Consider the following 16864-nt stretch of genomic DNA (forward strand, 5'->3'; position numbering starts at 1 on the left):
TCAACCCACTCTGTATGAGTAATTTAATTGTGCAGAAATTTTGGACAGTTGGTGGAGTTCCCCTTTCAGCTCTTACGCTGATAGAAGGTGGTTGTGCTAAAACGTTCCACCGTAGTTCCGCAGGGAGTTTTTAGGCCTGGTGATTATTGTACTCAGTTTGCGTAATTGCTTTTACTCATTCAGTCAAAACTGAATTACCAAAATAATAAAATAATAATTTTATTCCGGCCTGCTTTGAACTTTTCCACTAGTCCGCTCGGGATGTTGTCGCCCGGTGCAGAAACAGGGCTACACCGTGCTTCACTGATTTCAGTCCCTGTGTTTTGTTAGCAGCTAGCGTTAGCACACCATAGCGGTGTTTGTGACAATTCGCCTTTAAATAAATCAAAAACTCGGAAATCTGTCGAAATGAACGCGGCGCCGGCGAAACGGACTTACTCTAGACTGCCCGTGTGGGTTGTGGAAGACCATCACGAGGCGAGTCCTCTTTTAGCACGAGGCTGAAGTTGAGTTCGTATTTCAATTTTCCGTTCCACCTTAAATGGCGCGGCCGCTCTGGACTGCAGTGTAGGAGGACGGTAAAATCAGCACCATTTAAGGTGGGACGGAAAGTAATGAAAATCTGACGAACACGAAGCTTCGGCTTTAGTCTTGTTCTTATAAATAGACTTAGATAAAGCAAACTAAACCAGCAGTACAATCTTAAACACGGACACGTAACTTATATTAATAGTGTGGATAGTAAATAATGTAGATTAATAGTAATATAAGGCATCAAAAGTGGTGGGCAGCACTTATCATACAAATTCATATCTGGTGTTTAAAATTAAAATTATGCTGAAAATAGTAAAGTAAAAAAGGTCTCCAGTAAATTGTTCCAGTTGTTTTTTTTTCCTTTTGCTTAAAAACTTATTTTTTCTTATTATTTTACCTATTTCTTTAAAATTCTATAAATGCATTCAAATGAAATGTTTCATTAAAAATGTAGTAAAAAAAAACCTAAAAGACTTGGTGATGGCTGATAAAAAAAAATCCGTTCATAAATATTTAAAACCTTAATAGTGCTTGAATAGCTAATGATTTTGGTTTACAATAAAAATATTAAAGAAAAAATTAACAATTTTAAAACATTATACAGTATAATTGATAAAATACACATAAAATGTGGCCTCCATAAGTTTTGGATGATGGCATTGCAAGTGTGTAACTTAAAGATACACAGAAACAATGATTTTACACACACACACATATATATATCGGTGCTGTAGGAAGAAAACCTTGTATATCCAAAACAGTAACTTTACAGGAGAAGGAAAAAACATACTTTCAATGTAAGTCAATGGAACCAGAATTTTTCCCATGTCATGTTGGGTAATTTCTTTTAGGCCATTCATCATAAAATGTGCAATCAATGTAAAGAGTAACAGACACTTTTGGAGATACAAGTTTTTCTTCCGACAGCAACGATATATAAAACTCCTCTGCAGGTTGTGCCCTACATCTATCGGGCCATCGCCTCCCGCCATATTCCGCTGAGTGGGATTAAAATGGTTCATCTGGACTCCCACCCTGACATGCTGATCCCGGTTAACATGCCAGCCTGCACAGTGTTTGACAAAGAGGCGTTGTTCAGGTGAGGGAAGCACTATCAGCTCACAGCACATCACCTGCTGAAGCAGCTGACGGATCTCTTTCTGTCTGTTACCAAGAAAGCAGAGCTGTCCTTGCTGTATCTGGGTGTTCAGGGTGGTCCTCCCTCTCCCAATCACAGTGTCATCTATTAGTTAATGTAACATATTTAGTGATTAGCATTCCCCTCCAAGCGTGTTCATCTGTCCAGTAAGTTGCATTGGTGGCGCTTCTCATTTCTCGAAGGGAACAAATGCTAATTTTCACCCTCCCAGCTTGGTGGCATCATGTGACAGGAGTCCCTCAAAAAACCCAATGCAGTGTTTAACTGTAAAACCGAAGGCTCATGGTTGTGTTTAATTTCAGCTGCAGTACAATCACAACATGGCATTTTGAACCTGTTGTGCAACCTTTACTCACACACTCTTATTTCAGTCAGTATGTGTGATATGTGAAGTGGAGTGATACTTCAGTCAACTGACCACTGTTGACTCACTTGACATCCATCCTAAGCTGAAAGGCTTTTTTTTTTTTTTTCTTTCTTTCTTTCCTCCAGCGAGCTGAGCATTGAGAACTGGATCATGCCCATGGTCTTTGCTGGACACGTATCCCACATCGCCTGGCTGCATCCATACTGGGCTCAGCAGATCAAGGAGGGGGAGCATAACATGCATGTCGGCAGAGATAAGTCAACCACCACCATCAGGTGAGCAGCAGCACATCACTGTGTTATGAAACAGTCCCTCTTAAATGGTCTTTGTCTCCTCTTCTGTTTTCATGCAGTTGAACGAAAGAGGCTGTAAATGATTGCAGTTAATAGGTTAATAAATGATTAATACCTAATAGGCAGGGGTGGGACAACTCATACGTATGTATAGAGGAATCTTGCAAATTAATAAACAGCCTAAATCAGAGGTCACTAATAGGCGGACCATGGTCCAAGTCCGGACCCAGATGCGGACCTGGACCTGTAACCAATAAACTATGGAGAATTATTTCATTTCGACTGGGTGGTCCTATCTTAATTGGCATAACATTTCCAGCCGTTACGGTACCGCTTTCACAGACCACTCGCTTGCATTGGAAATATCACACGTGACTCTACTCAGCCAGTCAGATCTGTGCATTACGGTGAGCACTGAGACTCGAGTGAGCACACACAGGGAACAGCAGTCGGAGAAGAAAGCGAGTCAGAGGGAAATGATTTCACAGGAAACTGACAAATGTTGCTGAAATATTACTGAACTGTACTTTATTTGATTGTAGAAGATGTTAATATATCTACTAGGTTACTTCAGTGAACAGTATATGGCACAGAATCATAATGCAAGTTAGACGTTATGATGTTCCGGACCTTTGCTTAAGGAAATTTTCTCTAACTTGACTTTATTAAATTTTATTAAATACCCCTGGCCTAAATAATAGCTATCATTTGATAATTCGCAAATATAATTAACAGCAGAATAACAAAAAGCAATAAACTCACTCTAAATAGAAGTTCTAAACTAGTTCTAAATAGAAGCGTCCAATCCCAAACGGCCGAGTCTTTGGACAGTCACACAGCTGGAAGTGCTCGTAATAAAGATGAATGCATGACCAACGAAAGCAAGTCTGACCAACGGCAGTCATTTCCATTTGTAAATAATGCGGTTGAAAACCAGTTATACAGGTCGACGGGCAGGAATGGGACAAACAGTATAGGTTGTTGGTGAGACTGGGACAAACAGTGCAGTTGGGTGAAATCTTGTGCAGACCTATTCCTAAATACAACCTCTAGTATCAGATATACACCGATCAGGAACCACATTATGACCACCTCCTTGTTTCTACGCTCATTGTCCATTTTATCAGCTCCACTTACTGTATAGCTGCACTTTGCAGTTCTACAGTTACAGACTGTAGTCCATCTGTTTCTCTGATACTGTTACCCTGTTCTTCAGTGGACAGGACCCCCATGGACCCTCACAGAGCAGGTACTGTTTGGGTGGTGGGTCATTTGCTGCACTGCAGTTACACTGATGTGTTATGTTAGTGTGTTGTGCTGGTACGAGTGGACCAGTCAGTCCAGTGCAGCTGGAGTTTTTAAACACTGCGTCCACTCACGGTCCACTCTATTAGACACGCCTACCTTATCAGTCCACCTTGTAGATGTAAAGTCAGAGACGGCAGCTCATCTGCTGCTGCACAGTTTTGGTTGGTCATCCTCTCGTCCTTCATCAGTGGTCACAGGACGCTGTTGGCTGGATATCTTTACAAACTTCAGCAGCACTGCTGTGTCTGATCCACTCAGACCAGTGCAACACACACTAACACACCACCACCGCAGTGCTGAGAATGACCCACCACCAGTACCTGCTCTGTGAGGGTCCATGGGGGTCCTGACCACTGAAGAACAGGGTAACAGAGTATCAGAGAATCAGATGATCTACAGTCTGTAACTGTAGAACTACAGAGTGCAGCTATACAGTAAGTGGAGCTGATCAAATGAACAAAAACATTATGCCTGATCAACGTGTATTTACATGCACACACAAATGCAGTCTCCTAGGTCCTCTATTGAAATTCCTCTTCTTGTTGTGCAAAGTGCAGATTCTAATGTTTCATTTCATACATTGACATTTCTTAGTAGAAGAGGAGATGGAGACGAAAGCAAAAAGTACTTGGCGCTAATTTGCAATGTCTCTTCCGTGTACGAGGAGAAGTGGAGCCAAACCATGCAAGTAAACTGCTCCCCAGCAGCATAACAGAGCCACTGGACCCCCTCACAGTAGAGATCAAGCATGTAGGCCTATACTGTTCTCTGAGTGTACTTTGTGGAAAATGTGGTAGAGAGTATGGTGAAGGATGACTCATCTGACCATATCACTTTTTCCACATAGACAAAATGTTCATTCGTCTTTGTAAATGAAGGGTTTCATGCACTGCAACCCTATTGTAATATTCTTTTCTGTGTAGATGTGGACTGTTCTTGCTGACACATACTGACCACATCCTGCATATTTGGCCAATACCCAGATATATAATTTAATTTTTATAGACCATTCCAAACTAAGATAATGTCACCAAAATGTGTAAAGAAAGCTGTTTTGTATGCGGTAGAGTTGGAGTTCATTTTTGCATATTTGGAATTCTTTATTTAGCAGTCTTGGTATGTTGGGTGAAAATTGGTTAATATGTAATACGTAAATTGTCATTGTTAGTGACCAAGATAGCTTCCATTTAGTTTGCATTGTAAATCGAAGTGGAACATGTCGATTTTTGTGAACTGAAACCACTATTAGAGCTAAACATCCATCCATCCATCCATCCATCCATCCATCCATTCATCCATTTTCTAAGCCGCTTCTCCGTCAGGGTCGCGGGGGGGTGCTGGAGCCTATCCCAGCAGTCTTCAGGCAGAAGGCAGGACACACCCTGGACAGGTCGCCAGTCCATCGCAGGGCTAGAGCTAAACAAGCATCTAAAAATTACATTGCAAGTGGCAATCTTCAGGGGTCCAAGCACCAGGCACCATTATGGAGCCAGTAAAACACAAATGATAGGCAAAGTTTTTAGAATTACCTTGATTTCTAATAGATGCGGAGTCTAAAAAGAAGATGACTAAATTTTGGGCACACTCACATTACCTTGGTATGGTAAGCAACAACAAAGTCAAAGTGCTTGGAAATCTGCAGCAGAGTGCCCCAGAATTTCATCTTAAATCCACTAACAATTTCTTCTAGTAATGATGCTATCACACTCTGCTACAGGAGACAGGTTTCTGAACTTGTCACCTTCCTCACTGCTTAGTGAGAACTTTTCATGTCTGAGCCAGTTGAGCAGTGACTGGAGTTATTGCCATCCATGCCCCAATAATGAACCTTGTTTCAAACCATCCTTTACATTTTAATGAGTTTTTTTTGTCATGCCATTAAAAAACCAAAAAACAAAATTGCTGAATCTAACCTGTCAATACAGATTGTAAATGCAGTTCATTATGTAACTAATTATGTAATCAATTATGAAATGTCTTGTCAATGTAAATAGTGTGTAAATAATTAAAAAATAACTGCAAATGCACTGTAATAGCCCTATCCTTCTAATTCTGATGACATTTTCCTCTATTTCAGGGTCACAAGCACTGATGATTACTTTCTGAGTGACGCCCTCTACGTGCCCGCGCACCAGCTTGAGGACTCCAAGTCCTTGCACTTAAGAGTCATCCAGGTGGATCCAGTGGACACGTCTCACAGTAGCCAGGGTCAGAATGACTGCATCTCTGCTAAGAAACCTAAAACCGATTCTAATGGGGAGGTAAACAAAGAGCAGGAACATCAACCCAAAGCAAATGCGTTCACTTGCTCGTTTCAGCCACCAGATGGCAGCAGTACATCAGGACACAGTGCAAAGGCCCAGAAAGGCTCAGCTGCATCTTTTGTAAGCAGCCTGCTCAGATTCATTGAGCAAAATGATGCTTATATCCTTGACATTGACCTGGATTTTTTTTCCTGTAAGAATCCCTTCAAGGATCTTTACACGCAGGTATTTAATAGACAATTCTTTAACTGGAAATGAAATTACTTTGCTTTCATTCACATGATATTAGTAGTGCAAATGTCTTTTTATTTCCTGCATGCTTGAACAGGGCCAATATTTCAGTTTTTTATTGGTATTAGTGTGCTCTATGTAATGATTAACAGAATTTACTAATGCAGTATTGTTGTGTTCCTCTCTACAGGAAGAGTACTCGGTCCTGCAGGAATTGTATAGTTTCAAGAGGCCCAAAGAGGGTGCAGACGAGGTAATGGAGGCTTTTAATCAAATGAACACTTATGACCAGCGAGTGATCATGAATGCGTGGCCTTTCAAAGAGCAAGGCTGGCATAATGTTCTCTCCAATGATGGCTCTTTATCATCATTACATTATAAAGCTCTGTGATGAGGAAAAAAATAATAGAAAACAGCACGAAAGAAAGAACGTACCCTATATTTCCGAAAGTATTCGCTCGTTTGGCTTCACACACGCATGAACTTGAGTGACATCCCATTCTTAATCCATAGGGTTTAATATGATGTTGGTCCACCCTTTGCAGCTATAATAGCTTCAACTCTTCCGGGAAGGCTTTCCATAAGGGTTAGGAGTGTGTTTATGGGAATTTTTGACCGTTCTTCCAGAAGCGCATTTGTGAGGTCAGACACTGATGTTGGACGAGAAGGCCTGGCTCACAGTCTCCGCTCTAATTCATCCCAAAGGTGTTCTATGGGGTTGAGGTCAGGACTCTGTGCAGGCCAGTCAAGTTCTTCCACACCAAACTGGCTCATCCATGTCTTTATGGACCTTGCTTTGTGCACTGCTGCGCAGTCATGTTGGAACAGGAAGGGGCCGTCTCCAAACTGTTCCCACAAAATTGGGAGCATGAAATTGTCCAAAATCTCTTGGTGCTGAAGCTTTAAGAGTTCCTTTCACTGGAACTAAGGGGCCGAGCCCAACTCCTGAAAAACAACCCCACACCATAATCCCCCCTCCACCAAACTTTAAACTCGGCTTAATGCAGTCAGACAAGTACAGTCGTGGCAACCGCCAAACCCAGACTCGTCCATCGGATTGCCAGATTGAGAAGTGTGATTGGTCACTCCAGAGAACACGTCTCCACTGCTCTAGAGTCCAGTGGCGGAGCTTTACACCACTGCATTCAACGCTTTGCATTGCACTTGGTGATGTAAGGCTTGGATGCAGACTTGGATTCTTTCCCTAATGTTTGTAGAAGCAGTCTGCATGCCTAAGTGCTTGGTTTTATGCACCTGTGGCAACGGAAGTGATTTGGATGGGTGACTGAATACTTTTGGCAACATAGTGTATATATACACGTGTGTGGGTGTCATTCATGTAGGCCATAATCACCATAGTAGTTGTAATTTGGGCTGTCATGATTACTCAATTAAAAAAAAAATCTTAGTGGACCATCTTAATGATTAGTTTGAATTCAGTAATTAGGATGGTGTCCCAGTACTTTTGTCCATGTCGTGTAACTTCTGAGAATTGTTGCCCACAAAATAGCACAGCAAATGCAATTAAGGCCGACTCTCAAACTGTAAAATTGTCTGAGATTGTAAAAGAGATGTGTGAGTGTGTGTTTACATACTTGTCAAATAAGATATGCGATTATTGATAAGTAATATGTCAGTAATAATTTGAGGGTCACCCATCTCTAATTTTGGCTATGTTGGTTTCCATGTCTACAGAGCATATGTTTGTGGTTCTCCTCTCTCTTTATAAGGAGGAGCTGTTGGACTGCGTGGAGAGACGCACTCGGCAGTTGGAGGATCTGGAAGCTGCCTTTGCTGACCTGCTGGAGGACGACAGCCAGAACACCATAGACCGCTGGGCTGCAAACCCTGGGTACACACACTCTGTGCGCTTTGTGATTGCACGCTGCTATCTAGCAGAACCGTTTGAACACAGTCTTCTTCACACACAGTCCTTTTGGAAAAGGATTGGCAGTAATGTTGACTTGCCACTTTGCTTTTGCAGGATGGGATCCCTGGCCAAACTCGTGTCTAGCCTGAAGAACCGAAACGAATCGCCAGACTACGAAATGGTAGCTAAACCTTCTTTCACTTGTACACTTATGTCATTTTGCACCACATTTGCTTTGAACGTGGTGTAATTGTTTAAATGTAATTACACAGTGAATTACATACTGATATTTGGCTTTACATTCCATGTTGACAGGTTCGAATCTGTGCTAATTTTTTCTTTTGTTTCGATGTAAAAATATGGCAGGGTATTTTTTTCTTCGCAAAACAAGCCAGTGATAACATTTATTCTAATTTATAATAAGTCATAATAAAACATCTCTTCCTCTTAGTAGTAAATATAATTATTTTATCTGTGTAAGTAAATCTGTTCTCGTAGGGTAACATGGGCTTATCATTCTGCGATGTGCCCTCATGTTTCAGTGTTTTCACCAACAAAAGTAAATTTGGATTTTTTGGGGGGGATAATAACTAGATAAACTTATGTTAGTATTTCTTTCTAAGTTTAGCCCCCCAGACCCGCCATGTAGGGCAGGGATAAAGATAGAAAGAAATACTAATGTATTTTTTCAACTTTTCCATTCCACCTTAAATGTAGCAGCTGTTACCTTTTGGCCCAAGTAAGGCAAGGCAAGTTCATGTATATAGCAGCTCTCATACATCACTGTCATTCAAAGTGCTTTACAGATAAAATAATGCAGAGAAAAAGTAAACGTGCATAGAAAAACAGTTGAAAACAACATAAAAATCAAAAACATGGTTAAAACTATACTTTGAAAAGAGAAAATTACTAAGTTAAAAATTAGAAGTTAATTAGGAGTAGTTAAATAATCACATTAAAATAAAAAGTTAGGTTAGGATTTAAAAGGAAAAGGGGCTAGACATGCTAACAGCATTTTAAATTGAGCTGAAAGCTGCTCAAACAGGAGTGTTTTGAGCCTGGATTTAAAAGAGTCCAGTGTTGGGGCTCTTCTAATGCTTCTTGTGCAGGCATGTAGATGCCATTTAAGGTGGAAAGTCATTTGTCTCATGTCTCTTGAGACACCAAGTCTGGTGACCCTTTGGGGCTTAGACTAACCCAAAAAAATGGGTTCCTTCCTTTACGCCTGCTGCCTCAAGAACAACGTGAACTACTTAACAGACTAGATAGTGGGACGCGGTCAAGGGTCTGCTTAGTTTTCATTTTTATTTGAAAAATGACTGAAACATCCTTCAGCTGCTCAGCTAAAGCTAACACTAGTGTGGTTTACAGTGCTTGCACATAGTGTTACAAGCACTTGTTTGTGGTATACTGGTACTATGGTTATGGAGGAAGCGTTTCACCCAGTATACAGCCATCTACTTTATTTACAAACACAAATGTAGGATTGAAAGTTCTGCACTTTCCACACGATTTTTCTACTGGTTTCAATGAGCTACGAGTGAGAAACAGTTAAAAGTGGTTTTGCAAGCTGATTAAGCTATTTGGGGCTTAAAATGGTTTAAAATACACCTCCTGTCAGCTCACTCCTGCTTATTTAACTGGCATTACTTTTGTCTTTTCCCATCAGTAATTTTGTATTTACAGATACAGTTGTGTTTAGAAATGTTTCCAAGTGGTGCTAGAAGTGAAAGTGGGGGTCTTTGCTGGGGCTTCTCTGCAGGTGCATCAGGCAGGGCTGACCTGTGATTACTCTGAGCTTCCACACCACATTAGCAGTGAAGAGGAGATCCAGCAGCTCCTGCTTGCTGTGCAGCTTGTGCTGGAGGCTCTGCCCAAACCCACAATCGTCACCATATCAAGGTAAAACAGCATCTACGCTTTAAGACAATGAGTGCGTTTGCATGCACTTAATCTGACGCCTGCAGAAAATAATCATCAGTTTTATCAGTAATCAAATCAACGTGTTTACATGCACATCAGTTATCATATACTGGGGACACTCTGGATCCACGTGAGTCAGGCAGTAAATGAATTTCTGCTTTCCAACCAGCCAATAAAGTCACAGAGTAAGACGTGCCATATGTTTTTAAAAATCTGAACATACATCATCTAAAAGATGAAGTGTAATTAAATTTAGTTTCAGCGTCGCTCCAATAGTGGTCTGTTGCACCTCGTGGTGATGCTGCCTGAGAAATCCGAAAGAAGAGTTTACATGCGCTGAGAAATTACTGAGCTAAAATTTTCTTAATTTCTTAATCAGATTTTTAGACTTACTCCGATCTAAGAAATCAGACTGTGAAGTTTACATAACCATTTAAACAATCAAATAGAAATCTGATTATGATCTGATTATTAGGTGCATATAAACACACTCAATGTGAGAAACGCTTCCAGTTTAACCTCTTATTCCCCAGGGTATATTTTGGTTTATATGACCAAATCATGAGGCAAATTCTTCAGTAACTGTATGAAATAAATGAAAAAGTTTATTTTATTTTTTGTAAAAAGCTCCCCTCAAATTAAGGGAACGTGTTTTATGATCACACATATTGCTGCATGCTTACATTTTACTGCCGAAAGCCAAAAATCTCAGACGCTCTTTGTGTTGTTTTATAAAAGTAATGTTTCCAGAGCAGATCACTGAAGAGACACCATCTGTTTATAGTTTAGAGCCCAGATTTGGGGAAAAACGGGTCGACTTTCAGTAGAAAAACAAACTGAGTTCAGCTTCTTTTATTATAAGGGTTTAAAATGACATCACCGTCTATTAGACTGGAGAGAAGAGCTACAGCCTCACATGACGCCCAGCTTCTGAATGGAGCTTATGAAATATGAAAATTATGACGAAGTGCGTTTTGGAACGACCGGTGGTTCCAAAGAGTTTAAGAGGCTACAGACTAGGAAAAGGTAACGTGTCTTGAAGTTGGGAGAAAGTAATGTGGAGGGAAGCCAGATAGCTAACACTACTGTTTATTAGCATCAACATCAGTGCATTTCTTTATTAGTGGAGGGTTTCCAATGATCGATTGATTCATTGTGCAATGCATACTGGGTATTTTAACAAAAGAACATGGGTAAAAATGCAAAAAACATACAACATCTTGAATTCTGAGTTTCTGATTAATGCCATTTTTTATAAACAGAAGTTTATTACAGAGAGGCATTTAGAGAGGCTCAAATACAGTCGTGTGTTGTGAACATCTAACTACATTATTTAAAAGCGTTTTACTCGCAAGTGCTTTGAAATTCCTTTGATTAATGTCATGCATCTATGAGTCTGTGCTACTTATTGCTTCCATTGGCTGGATCATGTAATGTTTAGGCTCAGAGCAAAACTATGCAGGCAGAAAAACCACTTTAGGCAGGATGGCCACCTGTGCCGATGCATTCATTTTTAGTTCTTAATTAGTGTATCACATTTCAGCAGCTTGCCTCATTGATGTCCGTGTCTTGCTGCGCTCCATCATGCCTTGATAGAGTTTAAAGACTTTTCTGGGGTTTGTCCTGACAGCATATATATATATATAAACAGCCAGGTATAACATTATGATGACCAGCTCATCTTACTGTATAGCTGCACTTTGTAGTTCTACAATTACAGATTGTGGTCCATCTGTTTCTCTGATACTTTGATAGCCTCCATTTACCCTGTTCTTCAGTGGTTAGGACCCCCATGGACCCTCACAGAGCAGGTGATATTTGGGTGGTGGATCACTGCAGTAACGCTGAAGTATGATGGTGGTGCGTTAGTGTGTGTTGTGCTAGTGTGAATGGATCAGACACAGCAGTGCTGCTGTCCACTCACTGTCCACTCTATTAGACACTCCTACCTCATCAGTCCACCTTGTAGATGTAAAGTCAGAGACGACAGCTCATCTGCTGCTGCACAGTTTGTGTTGGTCATCCTCTCGTCCAGCAGCACTGCTGTGTCTGATCCACTTAGACCAGCGCAACAGACACTTACACATCCCCCTTAAATATTGGCGTTGCGGACTTTGCCAGCGTTTTTACTGCTGCTTGGAGGATCTGGACAGAGGGCAAGCTTAGGATCAGGCAGTCTCAAAGCATATTTCTGTGCTTTTTCAGCCAATTGATACACCATGGCTTGTTTTGTGTGTACATGTTGTTTATGTTAAGGCCTTAAAAAGGCACTGAATTTCATTTTGAACATTGTGTAGCAACCCTGTATATATTATTTTCCTTTTAGGCTGTTTATTAATATATATTTTGCTGCTGTGTTTACTTCCATATGGTTACTTCCTTTCATTAAGTCTTACGGCTGCTCAAATTAGTCTGAATGCGCATCGCTGCCTCAGATACCATTAGCGCTCATGATGAAAGGAATCCTTACAAAAGATTGTGTTCTTTCCATTTTTTTCCTCTCACAGATCCAGTTTGGATGAATACTGCCCTGCTGAACAGGTGAACTCCATTCAGAACAACATGCTCAGCATTCTTGAAATGCTGTTCGGCTCTTTAGATGTTCATAAGGAGTATGAATCAGCTCCTGAGGAAAGTGCACCACAGATCCCCTCAACATGAAAGCATACTTATATTCAACTTAAGTGGTCTCCAGTGCTGTTTTCGAGTGAGCAGTGGGGTGGGGAAATGTGTGCGTGAGTGGTTTCTAGATGAATGAGCCTGTGCTACTGGAATTGATATATCGGGCTGCTTAAATTGTTATCTTGAAAATATGGGAAGTGGTGAAGCACATATCTTGTATTGTGCCTGTAGGGCATGGTTTAAAACAAGCAAAAAAAAGGCCGAGCTGCATCAACATTTCTCATGCTTTGTGTCTTTTTTTTTTGTCTGTTTGGCCTGAAAAATGTAATACCTCATGTACATATCTGTGAATTTGTATAATAAAATCAAATTATTACAAGAACAATGTTTCTCAATGTGCAACTGCAAGGAATTTAGGGATTTCATCATCTACAGTCCATAATATCAAAAGATTCAGAGAATCTGGAGAAATCTCTGCAAGTAAGCGGCAAGGCAGAAAACCAACATTGAATGGCCGTGACCTTCGATCCCTCAGACGGCTCGGCATTAAAAACCCACATCATTCTGTAACGGATATTACCACATGGGCTCAGGAACACTTCAGAAAACCACTGTCAGTGAACACAGTTTGTCGCTCCATCTACAAGTGTAAGTTAAAACTCTGCCATGCAAAGCGAAAGCCAGATATCAACAACACCCAGAAACGCCGCCGGCTTCTCTGGGCCTGAGCTCATCTGAGATGGACTGACACAGAGTGGAAAAGTGTCCTGTGGTCTGACGAGTCCACATTTCACATTTTTGGAAATCAAAAAACAATTAAGTTTATCCATTTGAACATTACATTTCTTGCCTTTGTAGTGCATTCAATTGAATACAGGTTGAAAAGGATTTGCAAATCATCGTATTCTGTTTTATGTTTTACACAACGTCCAAACTTCATTGGAATTGGGGTTATATAATTATTAAGTAATATTCTATATATTTTGTTTTTTCAAATATTAACACTTTTCTCAGCAAATAAACACAAACTACACAAATAAATAGATTTTTAAAATGCGTCTAACCAACGCATAGCCTCATGTGACTTATTGGTTTTATAAAATGATAGCCAACGTAAAATATAATAAAACGTTTGGTCGCCCATCACTATATATTGCAGTCATTTTATGATTTTTTTGTTGAATAACAGTGAATATATAATAACAATAACAGCACAGTTTAATGCAAAAATCTTTGCTTTATAAGTATTTTTGGTCTCAAAATTACCACCATAAGTCTTATTGAGCACCAGTTAATGGCACTGCTCTTTTCATGCTGGGGCTGAATCTCAAATGGCTCCCTGCTCCCTGCATAGTGCACTGCATAGGAATTTAAATACTGGATCCTGCAGCCCAACAGAGCAAAATACAGCTAAGAAATAGTCATTTGGAACACATCCATAGTGGATAAATTATGCGCTGTTTGGCTGTAAACTTTCATAGCTTGCACACCATTTAGGGAATACAGAGCCGTTTGGGATTCAGCCTGGGTTTTACAGTAGTTATGACTGAAACACAGAGATTTTATGCATGTATTTTTTTTCAAGTGCCACTTTTATATTGCAGTTTTAAAGTTAATCATATTGTAAATGCTTTAATTCAAGCCTATGATATTAATGATGGAGCTGTTTAGGCTGTTCACTTGCTGACCAGCCTAGTTCTAATTAAGAATATAAGTTGCCAGCCACTCAGTTCAATTAACAGCACTAGGGTGTTTCTTCATGCCAGACCAGAACTGTCCATTACATATATATTCTTGCTTCAGGGGTTTATTATATTGTGCACTCACCGGTCACTTTATTAGGGACACCTGTTCAATTGCTTGTTAACACAAATAGCTAATCAGCCAATCACACGGCCGTAACTCACTGCATTTAGGCATGTAGAGGTGGTCAAGACAACTTGCTGAAGTGCAGACCGAGCATCAGAATGGGGAAGAAAGGGGATTTAAGTGACTTTGAACGTGGCGTGGTTGTTGGTGCCAGACGGGCTGCACCAGAAACTGCTGATCTACTGGGATTTTCACGCACAACCATCTCTAGGGTTTACAGAGAACGGTCCGAAAAAGAGGAAATATCCAGTGAGCGGCAGTTGTGTGGATGAAAATGCCTTGTTGATGTGAGAGGTCAGAGGAGAATGGGCAGACTGGTTCCAGATGATAGAAAGACAGCAGGAACTCAAAAAACCAACAAGAATCTCTGAGAAACGTTTCCAACACCTTGTTGAAAGTGTGTCACGAAGAATTAAGGCAGTTCTGAAGGCAAAAGGGTGTCCAACCTTCTACTAGTGTACCTAATAAAGTGGCCAGTGAGTGTATATGCTTGGCTTCTCATTGTCCCGTGTCCCTGCAGTCTGTCAAAAAGATCAGAGCTACACTTTCAGTTTGCACACTGGAACCAGACTTAATTATGAGCATTATGAGGCACTTGAAATCCAATCTGTGGGGCCAATTTGTTGTGTTTTGCCATTTCTGCCCCAGCCTCGGTATCCTTTGTTTTAATGTCTGCACACAGGCATGTTTGTGTTGCAGAAGAGTTTGTATGTATTGATTCTGATTGAGAGAAAAAGGTGAGGCTCTGGGGTTAATGCTTGCTTTCAGGGTAATCACGCTGTGATGAATAAACGCACGGTCTGTAGTTCAGTCCAGTACGAGTTGATGACACCCAGCTAAGGCCATGCTTGCAGCTATTGACAGCAAGTACTGTTATGTCTTGTTGCTTAGCAACTTCATGGTCACATTATTGCCACATGCCACGGAGAGCAATGCAGTTAGTGCGCCTTGGCTAGCGCTTTTCCTAGAACTGAGCCTCTGGGAGTTCACTGCAAGCCTTTCGCTCTAACTAATCATAATGTACACATATAATAACATAAAAAAAGTTACATATATACAGCACTGTGTGAAAGTTTTAGGCATCTAAGCAAATGTTTAAACAGTTCACCTCAGCAGTGAGTTTATCACAATATACATTAGAATAAAGTCGTATTCATAATTCAAATAAACATAAAAACAATAAAAAGTAACAAGAATTTCTTGGGTCCATATTTTTTCTTGACACCTTCACAGCCGCCACAGAGACTCGTTAATATCATCAATTACATCATGAGCTCAATTTACTGAGCACTGATTGGTCAAACCAGGAGCTGCTTTTTAACTACATATAATACCGGGCTTCCTCAAGGAGAGGCTTGGAGATGGGTAAACAAACACAAACACATCCAGAAAATCTCTATTTAATATATATATATATATATATATATATATATATATATATATATATATATATATATATTACTTAGCACCCTGCGATGGACTGGCGACCTGTCGAGGGTGTATCTTGCCTTTTGCCCAATGACAGCTGGGATAGGCTCCAGCACCCCCTGCGACCCAGAAGGAAAAGTGGCCTAGAAGATTTGTGTGTGTGTTTTACTTAGCAGTTAAATAAATACCAAAAAGCAGCCCCTAATCTGTAGTTCAGTCGTGTTTTTCTTGGTCTTCTTTGTCTGTGGAAATGCAGCTGTTGAGATAATTATGATCCGTGCGGTAGGTCTTTGCTTTTCTCTACAAATGCCTAAATGGTCAGCAGTGATAACGGATACAATTACGCAGATGGTAACATTTATTTTTGTCATTTCTACTCAGAAGTTCTTAAATACCCTTGCCACCAGTTCACCATCAGTATGTAGTCCAATTTAGATCCTTGCCTAAATGTAATGCAATGTCATCAAAACAATGAGTAATCAAACCTCATCATTTCGTTCAAGGGGAGGACGCGGTGACTGTGGTGCCCCAGAATATCTAATTATTCAAGCTCATTTTGTGAATCTCCTTTCAAGGTTCAGTTTTCCTACAGGGCACTGCAGTTTTTCATCCTGTAATTTTCTCCTCTCTGCGGTGTCTGTTTTACTCTCTGGGATAGATGGAACTGCAATCACAGCCAATGAGAAAAGTCTATGCGGTGTAATGTTGGGTGGTGCCTGGTAGAATGTTTGTGCCAAACAAACAAACTTGTGTTGTTTTGAGGCTGTTCAACTAGTTTTGTCAGTCCATAAATGATTCTGTCAATAAGCAAGTTGTTCTTAAGGCTAGCATACCCACCCATTCAGTCAGTAAAAGGGAAAGCCACATCTAATTAAAAAACATATTTATAGAGCAAATTTCATACCAGTGGCAGCTCAAATGCTCCACAGACAGAAGAACCTGAGTATTAAGTCAAAATGATCATCTTCATTCTCATCATTATCATGACAGACAATC

At 40.4% G+C, this 16864-nt stretch overlaps 1 protein-coding gene across 2 annotated transcripts; it reads left to right on the plus strand.

Annotated features, from left to right (window-relative positions):
- The first annotated feature begins 315 nt into the window (after positions 1-315).
- Positions 316-12953, plus strand: c19h5orf22 (chromosome 19 C5orf22 homolog). 2 transcript variants are annotated; one of them, XM_017705979.2, is made up of 9 exons: positions 316-477; positions 1488-1633; positions 2186-2335; positions 5739-6150; positions 6347-6409; positions 7887-8008; positions 8141-8207; positions 9789-9928; positions 12457-12953. In XM_017705979.2, the coding sequence occupies exons 1-9, from the start codon at positions 409-411 to the stop codon at positions 12608-12610; spliced, it is 1323 nt and encodes a 440-aa protein (XP_017561468.2). In that variant the 5' UTR covers positions 316-408; the 3' UTR covers positions 12611-12953. The 2 variants fall into 2 exon arrangements, with proteins under 2 accessions (XP_017561468.2, XP_037403635.1); XM_037547738.1 differs by lacking the exon at positions 316-477 and adding an exon at positions 1024-1331.
- Positions 12954-16864: the final 3911 nt, after the last annotated feature.

The sequence above is a fragment of the Pygocentrus nattereri genome, chromosome 19 (genome assembly GCF_015220715.1).
Source record: "Pygocentrus nattereri isolate fPygNat1 chromosome 19, fPygNat1.pri, whole genome shotgun sequence".
NCBI lineage: Eukaryota > Metazoa > Chordata > Actinopteri > Characiformes > Serrasalmidae > Pygocentrus > Pygocentrus nattereri.

Bases quoted from the DNA above. Each gene is read 5' to 3' on its own strand.
- c19h5orf22 (XM_017705979.2), top strand. From the start codon at position 409: ATGAACGCGGCGCCGGCGAAACGGACTTACTCTAGACTGCCCGTGTGG. The intron at 8,009-8,140 runs GTACACACACTC...TTGCTTTTGCAG, and splicing joins CGCTGGGCTGCAAACCCTGG to GATGGGATCCCTGGCCAAAC. The intron at 9,929-12,456 runs GTAAAACAGCAT...TTCCTCTCACAG, and splicing joins ACAATCGTCACCATATCAAG to ATCCAGTTTGGATGAATACT.